This window comes from Mobula birostris, chromosome 16 (assembly GCF_030028105.1).
Source record: "Mobula birostris isolate sMobBir1 chromosome 16, sMobBir1.hap1, whole genome shotgun sequence".
NCBI classification, from domain to species: Eukaryota; Metazoa; Chordata; class Chondrichthyes; order Myliobatiformes; family Myliobatidae; genus Mobula; species Mobula birostris.
In genome coordinates this window covers 58707463-58722111 of record NC_092385.1, presented here as the reverse complement: position 1 = coordinate 58722111, position 14649 = coordinate 58707463, and the positions used below count along the sequence as shown (strand labels likewise).

General features: G+C 42.1%; 1 protein-coding gene across 1 annotated transcript in view; it reads left to right on the top strand.

Annotated features, from left to right (window-relative positions):
* The window catches only part of nprl2 (NPR2 like, GATOR1 complex subunit), a 54118-nt gene extending 45312 nt beyond the window's left edge, over positions 1-8806 (top strand). Inside the window, exons 9-11 of the mRNA XM_072280711.1 lie at positions 1199-1316; positions 2104-2246; positions 5353-8806. Of these exons, the coding sequence (XP_072136812.1) occupies positions 1199-1316; positions 2104-2246; positions 5353-5420 (329 nt within the window). The 3' untranslated portion in view covers positions 5421-8806. The remainder of the gene's footprint in view (positions 1-1198; positions 1317-2103; positions 2247-5352) is intronic.
* The last annotated feature ends 5843 nt before the right edge of the window (positions 8807-14649 follow it).

Sequence of the window (14649 nt, the reverse complement as noted above, 5' to 3'; positions counted from 1 at the left end):
TGAATTTGACTCTGGATTGATTATCAACGGTCCAAGAGCCCGGGTGGAAAGCACATGGAGCAGAACCTGGACACCTGCCAGCCTTTGCCTACTCTGCAGTAACTCCTTAGTCATCTCTGAGACTTGGCTGTTCTCCCTTGGCAGTATTCATCCAAAAATAATTTTCCTTGTTTAAGTGTCACAGTGAATGTAACCAAGTAATCTGGTGAAGGGCCTCACAGCCAAAAACGGTGTACAAGGGATTGGAATTGGAGGAATGGAGAGAATGTCAAACTAGAACAAGTTAGTTAGAGAGGAGCAATCCTATGGAGAGATCAAAACAATTTTGAATTGAATTACTAGCCATTACAAAGGCCAGGTGTTTTCCAGATACAGTTTGACTGGCTGAGTTCATCCAACATTTTCTCTTTTTGTTTCAGATTTCAAAATCTGCAGCTTTGTTCGTTTTCAAAACATTTTCCTTTGCAATATCCAGTTTACAGTCATGGTTCCCGTAAGATAAGTCAAGGGTATCGGGGTTTTGTTGTTGTTTCGCAGGCAATTAAAACCACATATAAAACAAAACAGAAAATTACAGGCCCTTCAGCCCATGATGGGGTGCCGACTTTATAACCTACACATAAGATCAATCTAACTCTACCCTCCCAGATAGTCCTCCAGCTTTCTATCATCCATGTGCCCATCTAAGAGTTTCTTAAATGCCCCTGATATATCTGCTTCAATTGCCATTCCACAGACTCACCACACTCTGTAAAAAAAAACAAACAAACTTCCCTCTGACATACTTTCCTCCCATCACTTTGAAATGATGCCCCTCGTTTTAGCTGTTTCTATACTGGGAAAAAAATTCTTTGGCTATCCACTTGATATATCCCTTTTAACATCTTGTACTCTTCTATCAAGTCACTTATCATCTTCCTTTGCTCCAAAGAGAAAAGCCCTAGCTTGCACAACCTATCCTAGTAAGACATTGCTTCTAATCCAGGCAGCATCCTGGTAAGTCTCCTCTGCACTCTCTCCCCTTCCTATAATGATTTTATTTGAACAGCCCTAGTGACTGTATTTCAGAAGTACTTCATTAGCTGTAAAGTATTTTGGGAACTTAAGAATGACAATATATATACATAACATTGAGCTCTTGTGGAAAGAGTTGGTTCCTTCAGAAACAGCAGGGATTAATTGCTGCCTTTGAAAATAGGACACAAGCGTGCCAATCTACGAGATGTCTTCCAGTTGTACTGTGGTCTCAGCCCTGGCACCACAGCTCGTGATCTCTGCTCCCGCTACGCTCAGCAACTTCAGCACGTGGATGAAAGGTAAGATTGTAAATCTTGAGCTTGGACTAAATCTCAATATCAATAAACTTAGGTCCTTAATTGTGCTTTTTCAGTGTAATCAGCTTAGTCAAATAAGTTAGTATGTTTTCTCCCCACGATCTAATCTTCCTGGTTTTTAGATTTTTTTTTCATTTAGACCTGAAAATGCCTGTAATGATGAGATATGTTACTCATCCCCAGTTACCTTAGAAGTGGCAGTGATTCTTCAACATGTGAGGCCCCCATGTCAGTGTAATGTGGATACTCTTAAGCTGTAGCACAAAAGGAACTTCTAGGGTTTTTTCAGACACAATAAAGAAAGAATAATACTTGTCCAAGGCAGGTTGCACTTATAGACACTTCCTGCCTTTTTAGGTGCTAGAGATCGTGAGCTGAGATGATTCAGGAGAGTGTCTGCTGTGCATCATGTATACATCAGCGACAGTGAATGTATACTCTAGGACTATATGCTGACAGCTATATGGACCAGAAAGGAATGGAGGGTTATGGGCTGAGTGCAGGTCGGTGGGACTAGGTGAGAGTAAGAGTTCGGCACGGACTAGAAGGGCTGAGATGGCTTGTTTCCATGCTGTAATTGTTATATGGTTATATGACTGCAGTCAGCTATCATCAGTGGTGTTAATTGCTGAGTTTAGTTGGGCAGCTGCAATCTGTCATAATGGAGAATCACTTTGTTGCGTCTAAGAGGTAGCAAAGAGGCTTTGGGGAGTGAGTGCAGCATTTTGCAACAGAATGCTCAGCCTGCCTCTTTTTCCCATGTTTGCAGAAAGCTGATTCAGTTTGGCCTAATGAAAGGACTGATTCGCAGGCTGCACAAGTACCCAGTCAAGGTGAATTGTGATGAAAGGAACCGATCACCACGTCTCTATACCGGTTCACATAGCTACGATGAGATCTGCTGCAAAACAGGTAACTGGCAAAGGCCCAATCTTTCATTGAAATCAAATGGGCAAGCTGACATGTGGGCATCAGACGATTTCAGGACTGAAACGCATGGTCATAGTCCAGATTGTCTGCATAACACTTCTAAGATTCAGAATGGTGTCTTCAAACAGAAACTACAAGACTTTAAGGCATAGGAGCAGAATTAGGCCATTTGGCGCATCAAGTCTGCTCCAGCATTCGATCATGGCTGATTTACTATCCCTCTCAACCCCATTCTCCTGTCTTCTCCATTTAATCTTCGACACCCATACTAACCAAATACCTATCAACCTCCACTTTGAATATACCCAATGCCTTGGCTTCCACAGCCGTCTGTGGCAATTAATTACACAGATTCACCACCCTCTGTCTAAAGAAATTCTCTATCAACTCTGTTCTGAAGGGGCATCCTTCTATTCTGAGGCTCTGCCCTCTGGCCCTAGATTCCCCCACTATTTGAAACATCCTCTCCACGTCCACACTATCTAAGCCTTTCAATATTTGATAGGTTTCGATAATGTGCATTCCTCATTCTTCTAATCCCTAGTGAGTACATGCCCAGAGCCATCTAACACTCATTATACATTAATGTTTTCATTCTCAGTATTGTTCTGATCAAGCTTCTCTGGACCTTCTCCATTGCCTGAATAGTACATCATTTCTTAGATCGTGGGTCTAGAGCTGCTCATAACCATGCAAGTGTGGTCTGACCAGTACCTTATAAATCCTCAGTATTACATCCTTGCTTTTTTTATATTCTAGTCCTTTTGAAATGAATGCTAACCTTGAACAAACATTATTTATTTATTGAGATTCAGCGCAAAATAGGCCCTTCGCGCTGCACCGCGCAGCAACTCCCAATTTAACCCTAGCCTAATCATGGGACAATTTACTATGACCTATTAACCTAACCGACTGGTACGTCTGTGGACTGTGGGAGGATAACTGGAGAAAATCCATGAGGTCACGGGGAGAACGTACAAACTCTTTACAGGTAGCGATGGGAAATGAACCTGGGTCGTCTGTACTGTGAAGAGTTGCCCTAATCACCATGCTCCTGTGCTGCCCAATCTCCAATCTGTATCTGTTTTCAGGGTATAAGACATTAAAAGAGCCCCTGTAATGGTTACAATCTGGGAGTAGAAGTGAGGAATTTATTCATTCTAACCAGAATGATTACTAAGCAAACTAATGAGACCTAATGTTGATGACTTGCATCCTAGGATCAAAAAAAGAAGTGTGAATGCATTGGTTATGATCTTCCAAAATTCCTTAGATTCAAGAAATACCCCAGCAGATCAGAAAACTACAAATGTAATACCACTGCTCGAGAACACCCTAAACTACTTAGCTGACATTGGGAAAAATATGGAATTCATTGTGAAGGAAATAGCAAGGCATCTAGGAAATAATACAAATAAATGGAATCAATGTGGCTTTTTGAAAGGAAAGTTGATAAATTTATTAAAGTTCTTTGAGGAACTAGAATTGATGAAGTGGAATCAGTAGATAGATCTTTCATTTAATATGGTGCCATTTAAAAATTACTCCTTGTGAACTTGTGGCTTTCAGGGTGTATTATGTAAGCCAGGCTGGAGGACTGGCTCCCTCATGGAAATAGAGAATTGGGGTAAAATGGGTCATTTTGGTTTGTTAAAAATGTAGCTAATAATCTAGATGACGAAACTAAGTGTTGTGTAGCCAGATCTTCTGATAACACAAAGATTCTGAAACAAATTTTGAGTAAGATAGAGTCAGGGACATAAGTTAACCTCAGAGAGATGAGTATAATGTGGAAAATGTGAAATTGCCCACTTCGATAATAAGAAAGCTGAATATTGTTTTAAATGAAGAATGGAAGCCCGATGTCTGAGAGTCCAGGGCCACAGACTGGAGGCAGCCTGTCCTGAGTTTGTAGGCTTGGCAGTGAGGGGGTGGTTGAATGGGTAGGAGAGCAGGAAAGGGGCTTGTTTTCCTGTTGGTGTCCTGTTTTGTTTTGTTGTTGCTGCTACAGAACTATTGTTCTGCTGAACATGGTGGCCATGCTTGTTGGCACCGGACTGTGTGGCGATACTTGCTGGCTGCCCCCAGCACATCTTTGGGTGTGTTGTTTGTTAGCGCAATCGGTGCATTTCACAGTATGTGAAACTACAGTGATGCAGGTTGTTGGTGAGACCTCACCTGCTGCACCACAAACAGCTTTAGCCTTTAATGACAGCTATACTGGTATTGGAAACAATTCTGAGAGGTGTAATGATTAATCCTTGGGATGAAGCGCTCAGTTTACAAGGTTGAATAGATTGTGCCTATGCTGTTGGAGTGTAAAAAACTGAGAAGTGGTCTTATTGAAACATGTGAGATACTGACTCCAGCATTCTTTTCAAGAAAGGAAAGGTTAAGGCCAAACCCATTCCTATCAAGATGTACGCATTAGGGTTAATAAGTTCTGGGCGTGCTTTGTGGCAGCCAGAAGCAGGGCGACACTTGTGGGCCACGTCCTTGGACTGTGTAGGTTGTTGAAGCAATTGACACATTTCACTGTGTTTTGATGTACATGTTTCAAATAAAGCTTTAAAACAGGGCAATCTACTTATCCCAATTTTACTTAACGTCATTGTGGATATTGTTTTATATCCTTCTGGATGCAGAGGATGCAAAACACTGGATTTTGCTGCTGACCTGACCGTTGTGAGTGATTCTCATAAGGGCATGTGAGATACTGACATGATGGATTCTGGAGTGAGTTTTCCCCTTGTAATAGAATCTAGAAGAAGGGTTTCAATCTGAAACATCCACTGTCTATTCCTTTACATAGGTGCTGCCTGACCCACTGAGTTCTTCCAGCTCTTTTTTTATGTTGTTCCAGACTCTAGTATCTCTTGTGTGTCTCTTCTCAGCTGTAGAAAGACAGATCATTATGTACCTAAGTGGATCATGAACTTGGACTTTATCTGACTTCAAAGCACCAACACTAACATTTTAGCTGCAGCTGACACGCTCTTCTTGTACCACACTCATGAACGGCTATTGGAAGAGTTTAGAATTTTTTTGTTGCAGCTGTAATCACTGGGTTTAATTTTATTTCCCTCAGGAATTAGTTACAAGGAATTGGACGAGAGGCTGGAGAATGACTCGAATATCATTGTGTGCTGGAAGTGAGAGTGCACCTGGTGTTGAACTGTGCAGTTTTGCATAAAGATGATCAGGAGACTCCAAACCAAAAGATGGCTTTGTAAAAGAAATGTGAGAAAACAACTGAAAATGCTGACCTGAAGTGGGTCAGTTCTGATGGCCTGCAGGACTGGTAAAATCTCCCGGCCTGCTCTCCGAATTTAAAACTAAGCAAAGAAGTGTGCAATACAATTTCCCCTTTAATAGATTCTGAGTCATAGAAGTGACGACACCTCTTAAACTTGCATAGGTGTAGTTTTTGCATTCAGCTATTATGTGCTGTATGTGTGCATCTTTTCATAAATATGGAATTACCCTTCTGGCCCATGTAAATCTCCCATTGTTTACAATCCATTTTCTGGTAATTATTCCCTCAACTGTTACTTTGCTCGCTGTTCTGTGCTGTGCTAATGGTCTCAGCTAGGACACCAGATAAGATGGAGTCTCTGACTTTGGTGGAATCGCCACTTCTAACGGACCTGCAGCACCTATGGATAGGATCAAGTCCCTGGTCACATTCTCAATGTTGAATTTCTTGCCATCACTGAAAAATGAGCACATGAATGTTTACAATGGGTGTTCAGCATATTTTGAACCAAACAACTCACAGTGACTTGTAGGTGAATGGAAATGTATAAACCTGTACAAATTCTTGTAATTGATTCAGATAAATGTAATTATAAACTGGTAACTAAGGTTGTTTGTGAAATTACAGTAATCATTGTACCTTAACAGTGATGTCAGTAATCATTACTGTATTAATAAGGCCATAATAAATAGGAGGAGTATGCCATGTAGCCCATTGAGCCTGTCCTGCCATTTGGTACAATCATGGCTGATCTGGTCATGGATTCAGTTCCATCTACCAGCCTTTTCCCCATTTCCCCTAAAAAGAGGTCGCCTCTACTGCTTCCCTGGGCAGAGAATTCCACAGATTCACTACTCTCTGGGAATAGCAGTTTCTCCTCATCTCCATCCTAAATCTAATCTCCTGAATCTTGAGGTTATGGCCCCTGATTCTAGTCACAGCTACAAGTGGAAACAACTTGCCTGCCTCTATCTTATCTATCCTTTTCATAATTTTATATGTTTCTATAGATCGCCTCTCATTCTTCTAAATTCTAACAAATATAGTCACAAGCAACTCAATCTCTCCATCTCCAGAACCAACCTGGTGAACCTCCTCAGCACCGCCACCTAAGCCAATATATCTTTCCTCAAGTGAGGAGACCAGAACTGTATACAGTACCCAGGTGTGGCCTCACCAGTACCCAGTACAGTTGCAGTATAAGTTTGCTGCTCTTAAATTCAATCCCTCTAGCAATGAAGGGCAACAATCCATTTGCCTTCTTGATAATGTGTTGCACCTGCAAACCAACCTTTTGCAATTCATGCAATTCAAGTCCCTCTGTTCAACAGCATTCTGCAATCTTTCACCATTTAAATCAGAATCAGAATTAGGTTTAATATCTCTGGCATATGTCATGAAATTGTTGTCTTTGCAGCAGCAGTACAATGCAGTACAAAATAATGGAGGAAAAAATTGTGTATTACTGTAACTATATATTTATATATTAAACAATTAATTAAGTAGTGCAAAAATGTAGCAAGGTTGTGTTCATGGGTTCAGTGTCCATTCAGAAATCAGATGGCAGAGGGGAAGAAACTGCTCCTGAATCATTGGGTGTGTGCCTTCAGGCTCCTGTACCACCTCCTTGATGGTAGCAATGAGAGCAGGGCATGTCCTGTGTAATCGGGGTCCTTAATGATGGAAGCCACCTTTTCTTAAAGCATCACTAATAATCTTGTCTTATGTTTTCCTTCCAAAATAGACGACCTTGTGTTTACCAAATTTGTATTCCGTCTATCAGACCCTTGCCACTCATTTAACCTATCTATATAGAACAGTCACATATGCAAGGGGTGATTGATAAGTTCATGACCTAAGATAGAAGGAATCAATTTTAGAAAACCTAGCGCATTTATTTTTCAACATAGTCCCCTCCTACATTTGCACACTTAGTCCAGCAGTCGTGGAGCATACGGATCTTGGACCTCCAGAAAGTGGTCCACAGCAGGGGTCATTGATAAGTTTGTGGCCTAAGGTAGAAGGAGATGAGTTATATGGCTCTCATTACATGCACGTGCAGTTCAACTCTTTGTCATAGTCATACTTTATTGATCCCAGGGGAAATTGGTTTTCGTTACAGTTGCACCATAAATAATAAATAGTAATAGAACCATAGATAGTAATATGTAAATTATGCCAGTAAATTATGAAATAAGTCCAGGTCCAGCCTATTGACTCAGGGTGTCTGACCCTCCAAGGGAGGAGTTGTAAAGTTTGATGGTCACAAGCAGGAATGACTTCCTATGATGCTCCGTGTTGCAATTCGGTGGAATGAGTCTCTGGCTGAATGTACTCCTGTGCCCACCCAGTACATTATGTAGTGGATGGGAGACATTGACCAAGATGGCATGCAACTTAGACAGCATCCTCTTTTCAGGCACCACCGTGAGAGAGTCCAGTTCCATCCCCACAACATTACTGGCCTCACGAATGAGTTTGTTGATTCTGTTGGTGTCTGCTACCCTCAGCTCAACACCTTGAGTGATTATGCAGAACGTTTGAAGTTAATAACTCATTGGGGTGATTGATAAGTTCATGGCCTAGGGTAGAAGGAAATGAGTTATTAACTTAAAAATTTCTGCATTATCACTCAAAGAGTTGAACTGCACGTGCACGTAACAAGAGCGTCTTAGAGCTCCAGGTGGTCCACAGCAGGGGTGATTGATAAGTTCGTGGCCTACAGTAGAAAGAGATGAGTTATACAGCTCTCGTTACATGCACGTGCAGTTCAACTCTTTGAGTGAAAATGCAGAAAGATTGAATTTTCTCATCTCCTTCTACTTTAGGCCACGAACTTATCAATCACCCCCGCTGTGGACCAGTTCTGGACACTGACTATTACAAGGAAGGGATCTGTATGCTCCACAACTGCTGGACTAAGTGTGTAAATGTAGGGGAAATAAATGTTCTAGGTTTTCTAAAATTGACGACTCCTACCCTAGGCCACGAACTTATCAATCACCACTCTTATGTAGTTAGAGTGCCTAAAATTTTTGCACAGTACTGTAGTAATTTTATCTGTTGCACTGAACTGCTGCCGCAAAAAGAAACAAATTTCGTGATCTGTGAGTGATGATAAGCCTGATTCTGATTTGGGTCTGTACTGTGGACTGAGAGTGGGATGGGAGCAGGGAGAGGGAAATCATGGTTGGGAAAAAGGGAAGGAAGAGGAAAGAGGGGACGGAGCGGGAAGCACCAGAGAGACATTCTGTAAAGGTCAATAAACCAATTGTTTGGAATCGAATTACCTTGCCTGATGTCTCAGGGCTGAGTGTGTCTGCACCTGCACCACCCCCACCCCCTGCCCTGGCACTCCTTCTCTGCCACCTGTCCCACACCCTCCTGCGGCGCTTCATCCTCGTGATGCCCAGCATCCTTTGCTCCCTCCGCATCCTCTACACAATTTGCTTTTCCGCTCAGTTTGGTGTTATCTACAGCTTAACTGTCTGATTTACTATTGATCTTCTGCAAATATTTATGGACTCCTAATGTACCGTTCAATTTACAGTCAATCCTTATCAGCAAAGCTCATGTTCTCAAAACCTACACCATTGGTTTTATGAGTCACAGCCCACATCTCTGAGCATCCGCCGACTCAGTCAGCTCGCTCTATCAGGTCTCCTACAGTTATCCTGGCGTCAGGGTAGGGACCTATTATACATGCAGACACAACACATAAAACTGAGAAGTGCACAAAGTCATCTTTATAATGTAAACATGAGGAAATCTGCAGACGCTGGAATTTCAAGCAACACACATAAAAAATGCTAGTGAACACAGCAGGCCAGGCAGCATCTATAGTAGTGGTCACCAACCTTTTTAAGCCCAAGATCCCCTATCCTGGCCTAATGAAAGGCAAGATCTACCCACTAAATCGTTAAGAGAAAAAACAGCTCAGATTGTACTTCCAATTTGAGGCCTTTTATTTGGGCGAATTGTATTTGAATTACACAAAACACTTTTGTCAAACATTCAAATTAATTCAAACAAGAAAACACTGTAACTAGCATATCAAACAGGCCATAGCTGTCTTTCTTTAAGAATATTACAATACTTCACACCCTTAATTCTAAGTTTCATTGTTTAATTTTATTTCAAAATGAAAAATAAATGAATAAAAATTGACAGTTGCACTCAGTGTGATGACTGGGGCTGAACGCCTTCTGCTAGTTCCCTGAAATTTGGCTCATAACTACAGACAGCCAGTCTGAGACAGTCTGTGAGGTGTAGGGTTGCCAACTGTCCCGTATTCCCCCCGCTAAGGTAGAACGTTCCTATGAAACCTTTTGTGCCGAAATGCTTTACGCTGAAGAAGCAATTACCATTAATTTATATGGAAAAAAATTTTGAGCATTCCCAGACCCAAAAAAATAACCTACCAAATCATACCAAATAACACATAAAACCTAAAATAACACTAACATATAGTAAAAGCAGGAATGATATGATAAATACACAGCCTGTATAAAGTAGAAATAATGAAAATTAAGCCAAAACCGATTCGTGGGGTAAAAAATATCGGCACATATGTGCATGCGCACACAGGTGCCTACGCAAGATTTCATGGTCATGGTAGTCTTTCTCAGGGTAAGCACAAATGTCCCGGGATTTGACTGCTACTTTTGTCCGTTATTTGGGAGTGAGAAAGTTGGCAACCCTAGTGAGGTGTCTGTCAGTAAGTCAGCTCCTGTACTTAGATTTAATAATTTTCATCTGTGAAAATGCAATTTCACATAGATAAGTTGACCCGAAGTAAGCATTGACTTTTAGTGGTATAAAACCAACGCGCACACACCGCATTGCTCGGCCCCATCACCAGTAATTGCCACCAGTTTATGAATGGGGATGTCATTTTCACGGACATATTTTTTAAACTCGTAAATATCCTCACCTCTCGTTCTTTAATTGCAAAAGAGTGAGGAAGTCCTCCTTTGTTGTAAAATCCTGGAAAGCCATTCTGACAAATATAACAAGCTGAGCTGTTTGCATTACATCCAGGGATTCATCAAACTGTAGTGAAAAATATTCACGTCCTCTGACGGTGACTCTACCCTCCTTGTCACTGTTGCAGGGCCAAGCAGTATATTACATATTGCGGTTGTGATGCAGTTTTTGTTTTTAAAGTCATTAAAAAGTCTCTGCGGTAATGACCATTGCTTCCTTGAATAAATCGCCATCTGTAAAAGGCTTCTTGTGTTCAGCCAAAAGGTGACTTACACGAAATGATGCTTCAATAGCAGCCTTATTTTGAGCAGCATGTTTTGTGGAAAACGATTGCTGGGCCTTCAACCCTGATTTCAGCTCAACTTTCCAGGCACGACTTGCGCTCTTTGGGGGGTAGGTGTCTTTAAATTCCTGGAGGTTGGTGTTGCGATGCCGCTCCAGATTCCCTCTTTTAGTCAGTGCTTGTGTTTGGTGGCACAACATACATACACACTTGTCTTTCACCAAGGTAAATAGAAATTCCTCTTCCCGTTCTAGATGGAATTGGTATGTTTTCGCCTTCTTTCGTGGAGCCTCTGCTATGCTACCAGGATATCACGAGCGATTGCCAATTGCGTCGCCTCTGATCTGAGCCGACATTTATGTGCCGGGCGGCACCTAATTAATTAGCTTGTTTATTTCGGCTTTTTCTCTTAAAGATGTGCTGGGTGCATCCCGACTACCGCTGCACCACTGCATGCTTCGCAACCCAGAGGTTGGGGACCACTGCTGTATATTGATGTTTGCAACAGTCTGTACTCTTATCTAATCTGATTGGTCACTTTGATGCAGCACCGGCTACACTGAAAACGCGGTGCATGGCGGGGGAACTACACACATGCGCACTGGGCAGAAAGAACGGAACTAAACCCCCGCAACCCCGAAACAATCTCTCTTTACAAACAGCTTTTTAACAAAAATATTGCTGTATGAGAACCCCAAAGTTCCACCCAGCTCCCCTCCCTCCCACATGTACGTGGAAGCAAACAACAATCCCCTTCCCCCCGCTGGCAAAAAAAACAAGCATTGGCACCATCACCGAGCACTCAAGCATGAGCAAAGCATTAGCAAAGACACAGACTTGCAGTTACCCCAAAGGCTTCGTGTTTCACCCGGCATTCAACATGTCACAGGTTGTCTCCCTCCCTAATAAGGGAGAAGGAAGTGTAGTAACAACAACCTCTCACTCAATGTCAATAAGACCAAGGAACTTGAGGAGAGGAAAACCAGGGGTCCATGAGCCAGTAATCATCGGAGGATCAGACATGGAGAGGGTCACTAACTTTAAATTCCTGAGTGTCACTATCTCTGAGGAACTGTCCTGGACCCATCATTTAAGTACCATTGCGAAGAAAGCGCAACAGCACCTCTACTTCCTCAGGAGCCTGTGGAGATTCGGCATGAAATCAAAAAACTTGACAAACTTCTATAGATGTGTAGTGGAAAGTGTTCTGACTGGCTGCATTATGGCCTGGTATGGGAACACCAATACCTTTGAGCGGAAAATCCTACAAAAGGTAGTGAATTCCACCCAGTACATCACAGGTAAAACCCTTCCAACCAAGAGCACATCTAGATGAAATGTTTGCTGTAGAAAAACGGCATCTATCATCCTCACCACCCAGCCCATGCTCTTTTTCTCTCTGCTGCCATCTGGTAGAAGGTACGGGAGCCTCGGGACTCACGCCACCAAATTCAAGAACAGTTACTCCTCAGCTATCAGGCTCCTGAACAAAAGGGGATAGCTATCCTCATTTACGGACTCTTTTATCTTGTTATTTCATGCTCATTATTAATTGCAACTTATTGATATCTGCCTTTGCACAGTTTGTTTACAAATTACAGTTCCTGGTATTTACAGTTACTGTTCTATAGATTTGTTAAGTATGCCCGCAAAAAAGAACCTCAGGGTTGGATGTGGTGACATGTATGTACTCTGATAATAAATTTTACTTTGAACTTTATACCTGCTGATGCACCTCCTTTTTCTTAACCAGCGCCTCAATTTCTCTCAAAAACCAAGTTTTCCTAAACCTGTTATCCCTTCTATTTATTTTGACAGGAACATACAAACTATGTACTCTCAAAATTTCACTTTTGAAGTTCTCCCACTTAGCAAGTACACCTTTGCCAGAAAACTGCTTGTCTCAATCCACACCTGCCAGATCCTTTCTGATACCATCAAAATTGGCCTTTCTCCAATTTAGAATCTCAACCCAAGGACCAGAACTTCCCTGCTCCATAATTATCTTGAAACCAATGGCATTATGATCACTAGATGCAAAGTATTCCTCTACACAAACTTATGTCATCCACCCTGACTCATTTCCTAATAAGAAATCTAGTATTGCACTCTCTCTAGTTGGGACCTCGATTAAGAAAACTTAACAAAACACATTGACAAGCTCTCTTTCATCCAGCTTTTTTACAGTATGGGGGTCCCAGTCAATATGTGGAAAGTTAAAATCACCTACTATCACAACCTCAATGTTGGAGGAACTCAGCAGGCCAGACAGAGCACAGCCGATGTTTCCAGCCGAGACCCTTTTCCATAGATGTTAGCTGGCCTGCTGAGTTTTTCCAGCATTGTGTGTGTGTTGCTTGGATTTCCAGCACCTGCAGATTTTCTCTTGTTTGTTTCTATCACAACCTTATGCTTCCTGCAATTTTTCTACAAGTTTACTCGTCTAAATCCCATGGCCTATTGGGTAGTGTATAATGTAATCTTACTAATGTGGTCATCCCTTTCTTATTCCTCAGTTCCATCCCTATTGACTCAGTAGACAAGTTCTCTGGTCTTTTCTCTCTGAGCACTGCATGACATTTTCTCTGATGAGTAACGTCACCCCCTTCCCCTTTACAGAGGGTGGAGCTTAGTCAAGATGGCACTAAACGGTGTCTCCTTTGCTTGCATCTTCAGGAACAGCTCTACTTCCATCTTTAATATCTCTATTTTCTCCTTTTGGGGTTCTTTTGAAGACCCTGGCCTGGAGTTACACACTGACTTCGATTCTTTGCGGGAATGGGACCCGCTGTCGGGGTTGTCACAACTGGCCGTTATCCGACATGCCAAGGGCGCAGCCCAGGAGCTCAGCTTGTCTTTGGAGGCCTAGGATCTCGAGGCTCTGGAGACGGGCAGATCAAAAGGTCAGTGTCCCTACAGACTGGTGTATCGTGGGAGTCGGAAGATCTTTGGCTGTGTGCCCAGAGACCTGAGATCTTCCGGCACAGAGCTTGGAAAAAGCAACACAACAGACCTTTAACATCGTGAACCAGCGAGTTGTTTGTTATGTCTCCCCTCTCGCTGTGAAACTGAGACATCTCTTTCTCCCTTGGTATGTCGAACACCGGGTGAAAACGTAGTCTTTGGAGTACTGCAAGTCTGTGTCTTTGCTGTTGCTTTTGCTGCATGTTTGAGTACTCGGTGGTGGGAGCTATTGCTTTTTTTTGCCGGTGGGGGGAGGGGGGGCTTGCTGTCTTTTATGCGCAGGAGGGATGGGAACTGTTGGGGGGGACTTTGGGGCTCTAACATTTAACTGTCATTCATTTTTTGGGGCACTTCTTTGTTTTCGTGGATGGTTGCGAAGTAAAAGCATTTCAGGGTGAATATTGAATACATTTTTCTGACATTAAATGTACCTTTGAAACCTTTAATCGCTCCCACTCCATCACGCCTAAAATAACGGTGTCCTGGAACTTTGAGCTGCCAGTCCTGCCCCTCCTGTAACCTAGTTTCATTAATTATATGTGCTGATCTGTGTCCTAAGCTTGTCTGCCTTTTCTACAATACAACAGTGAAATAGTTAGTTAGAGCTTTATTGTCATTGTTCAGGACATGGAGATTGCAGTGCTATTTCATTCAGTGCAAAACAACATACTGGCAATTCAATTATTAGAAACGCAATGACTAGATCTAAAATAACATCTGCATCATTTAGAAAGACACCTAAGTTACAAATGAATTAAAACAAACAACACTAAAATGAAAAGACACAGTGGCTGCCCCATTCAAGTATTGTACATGCCTATGTTAAAAAAAATTCAGTGATTAAATATAAAATAGCATTGTGAATTAAAGTTGAAAAAACAGAGCACTGAAATCAA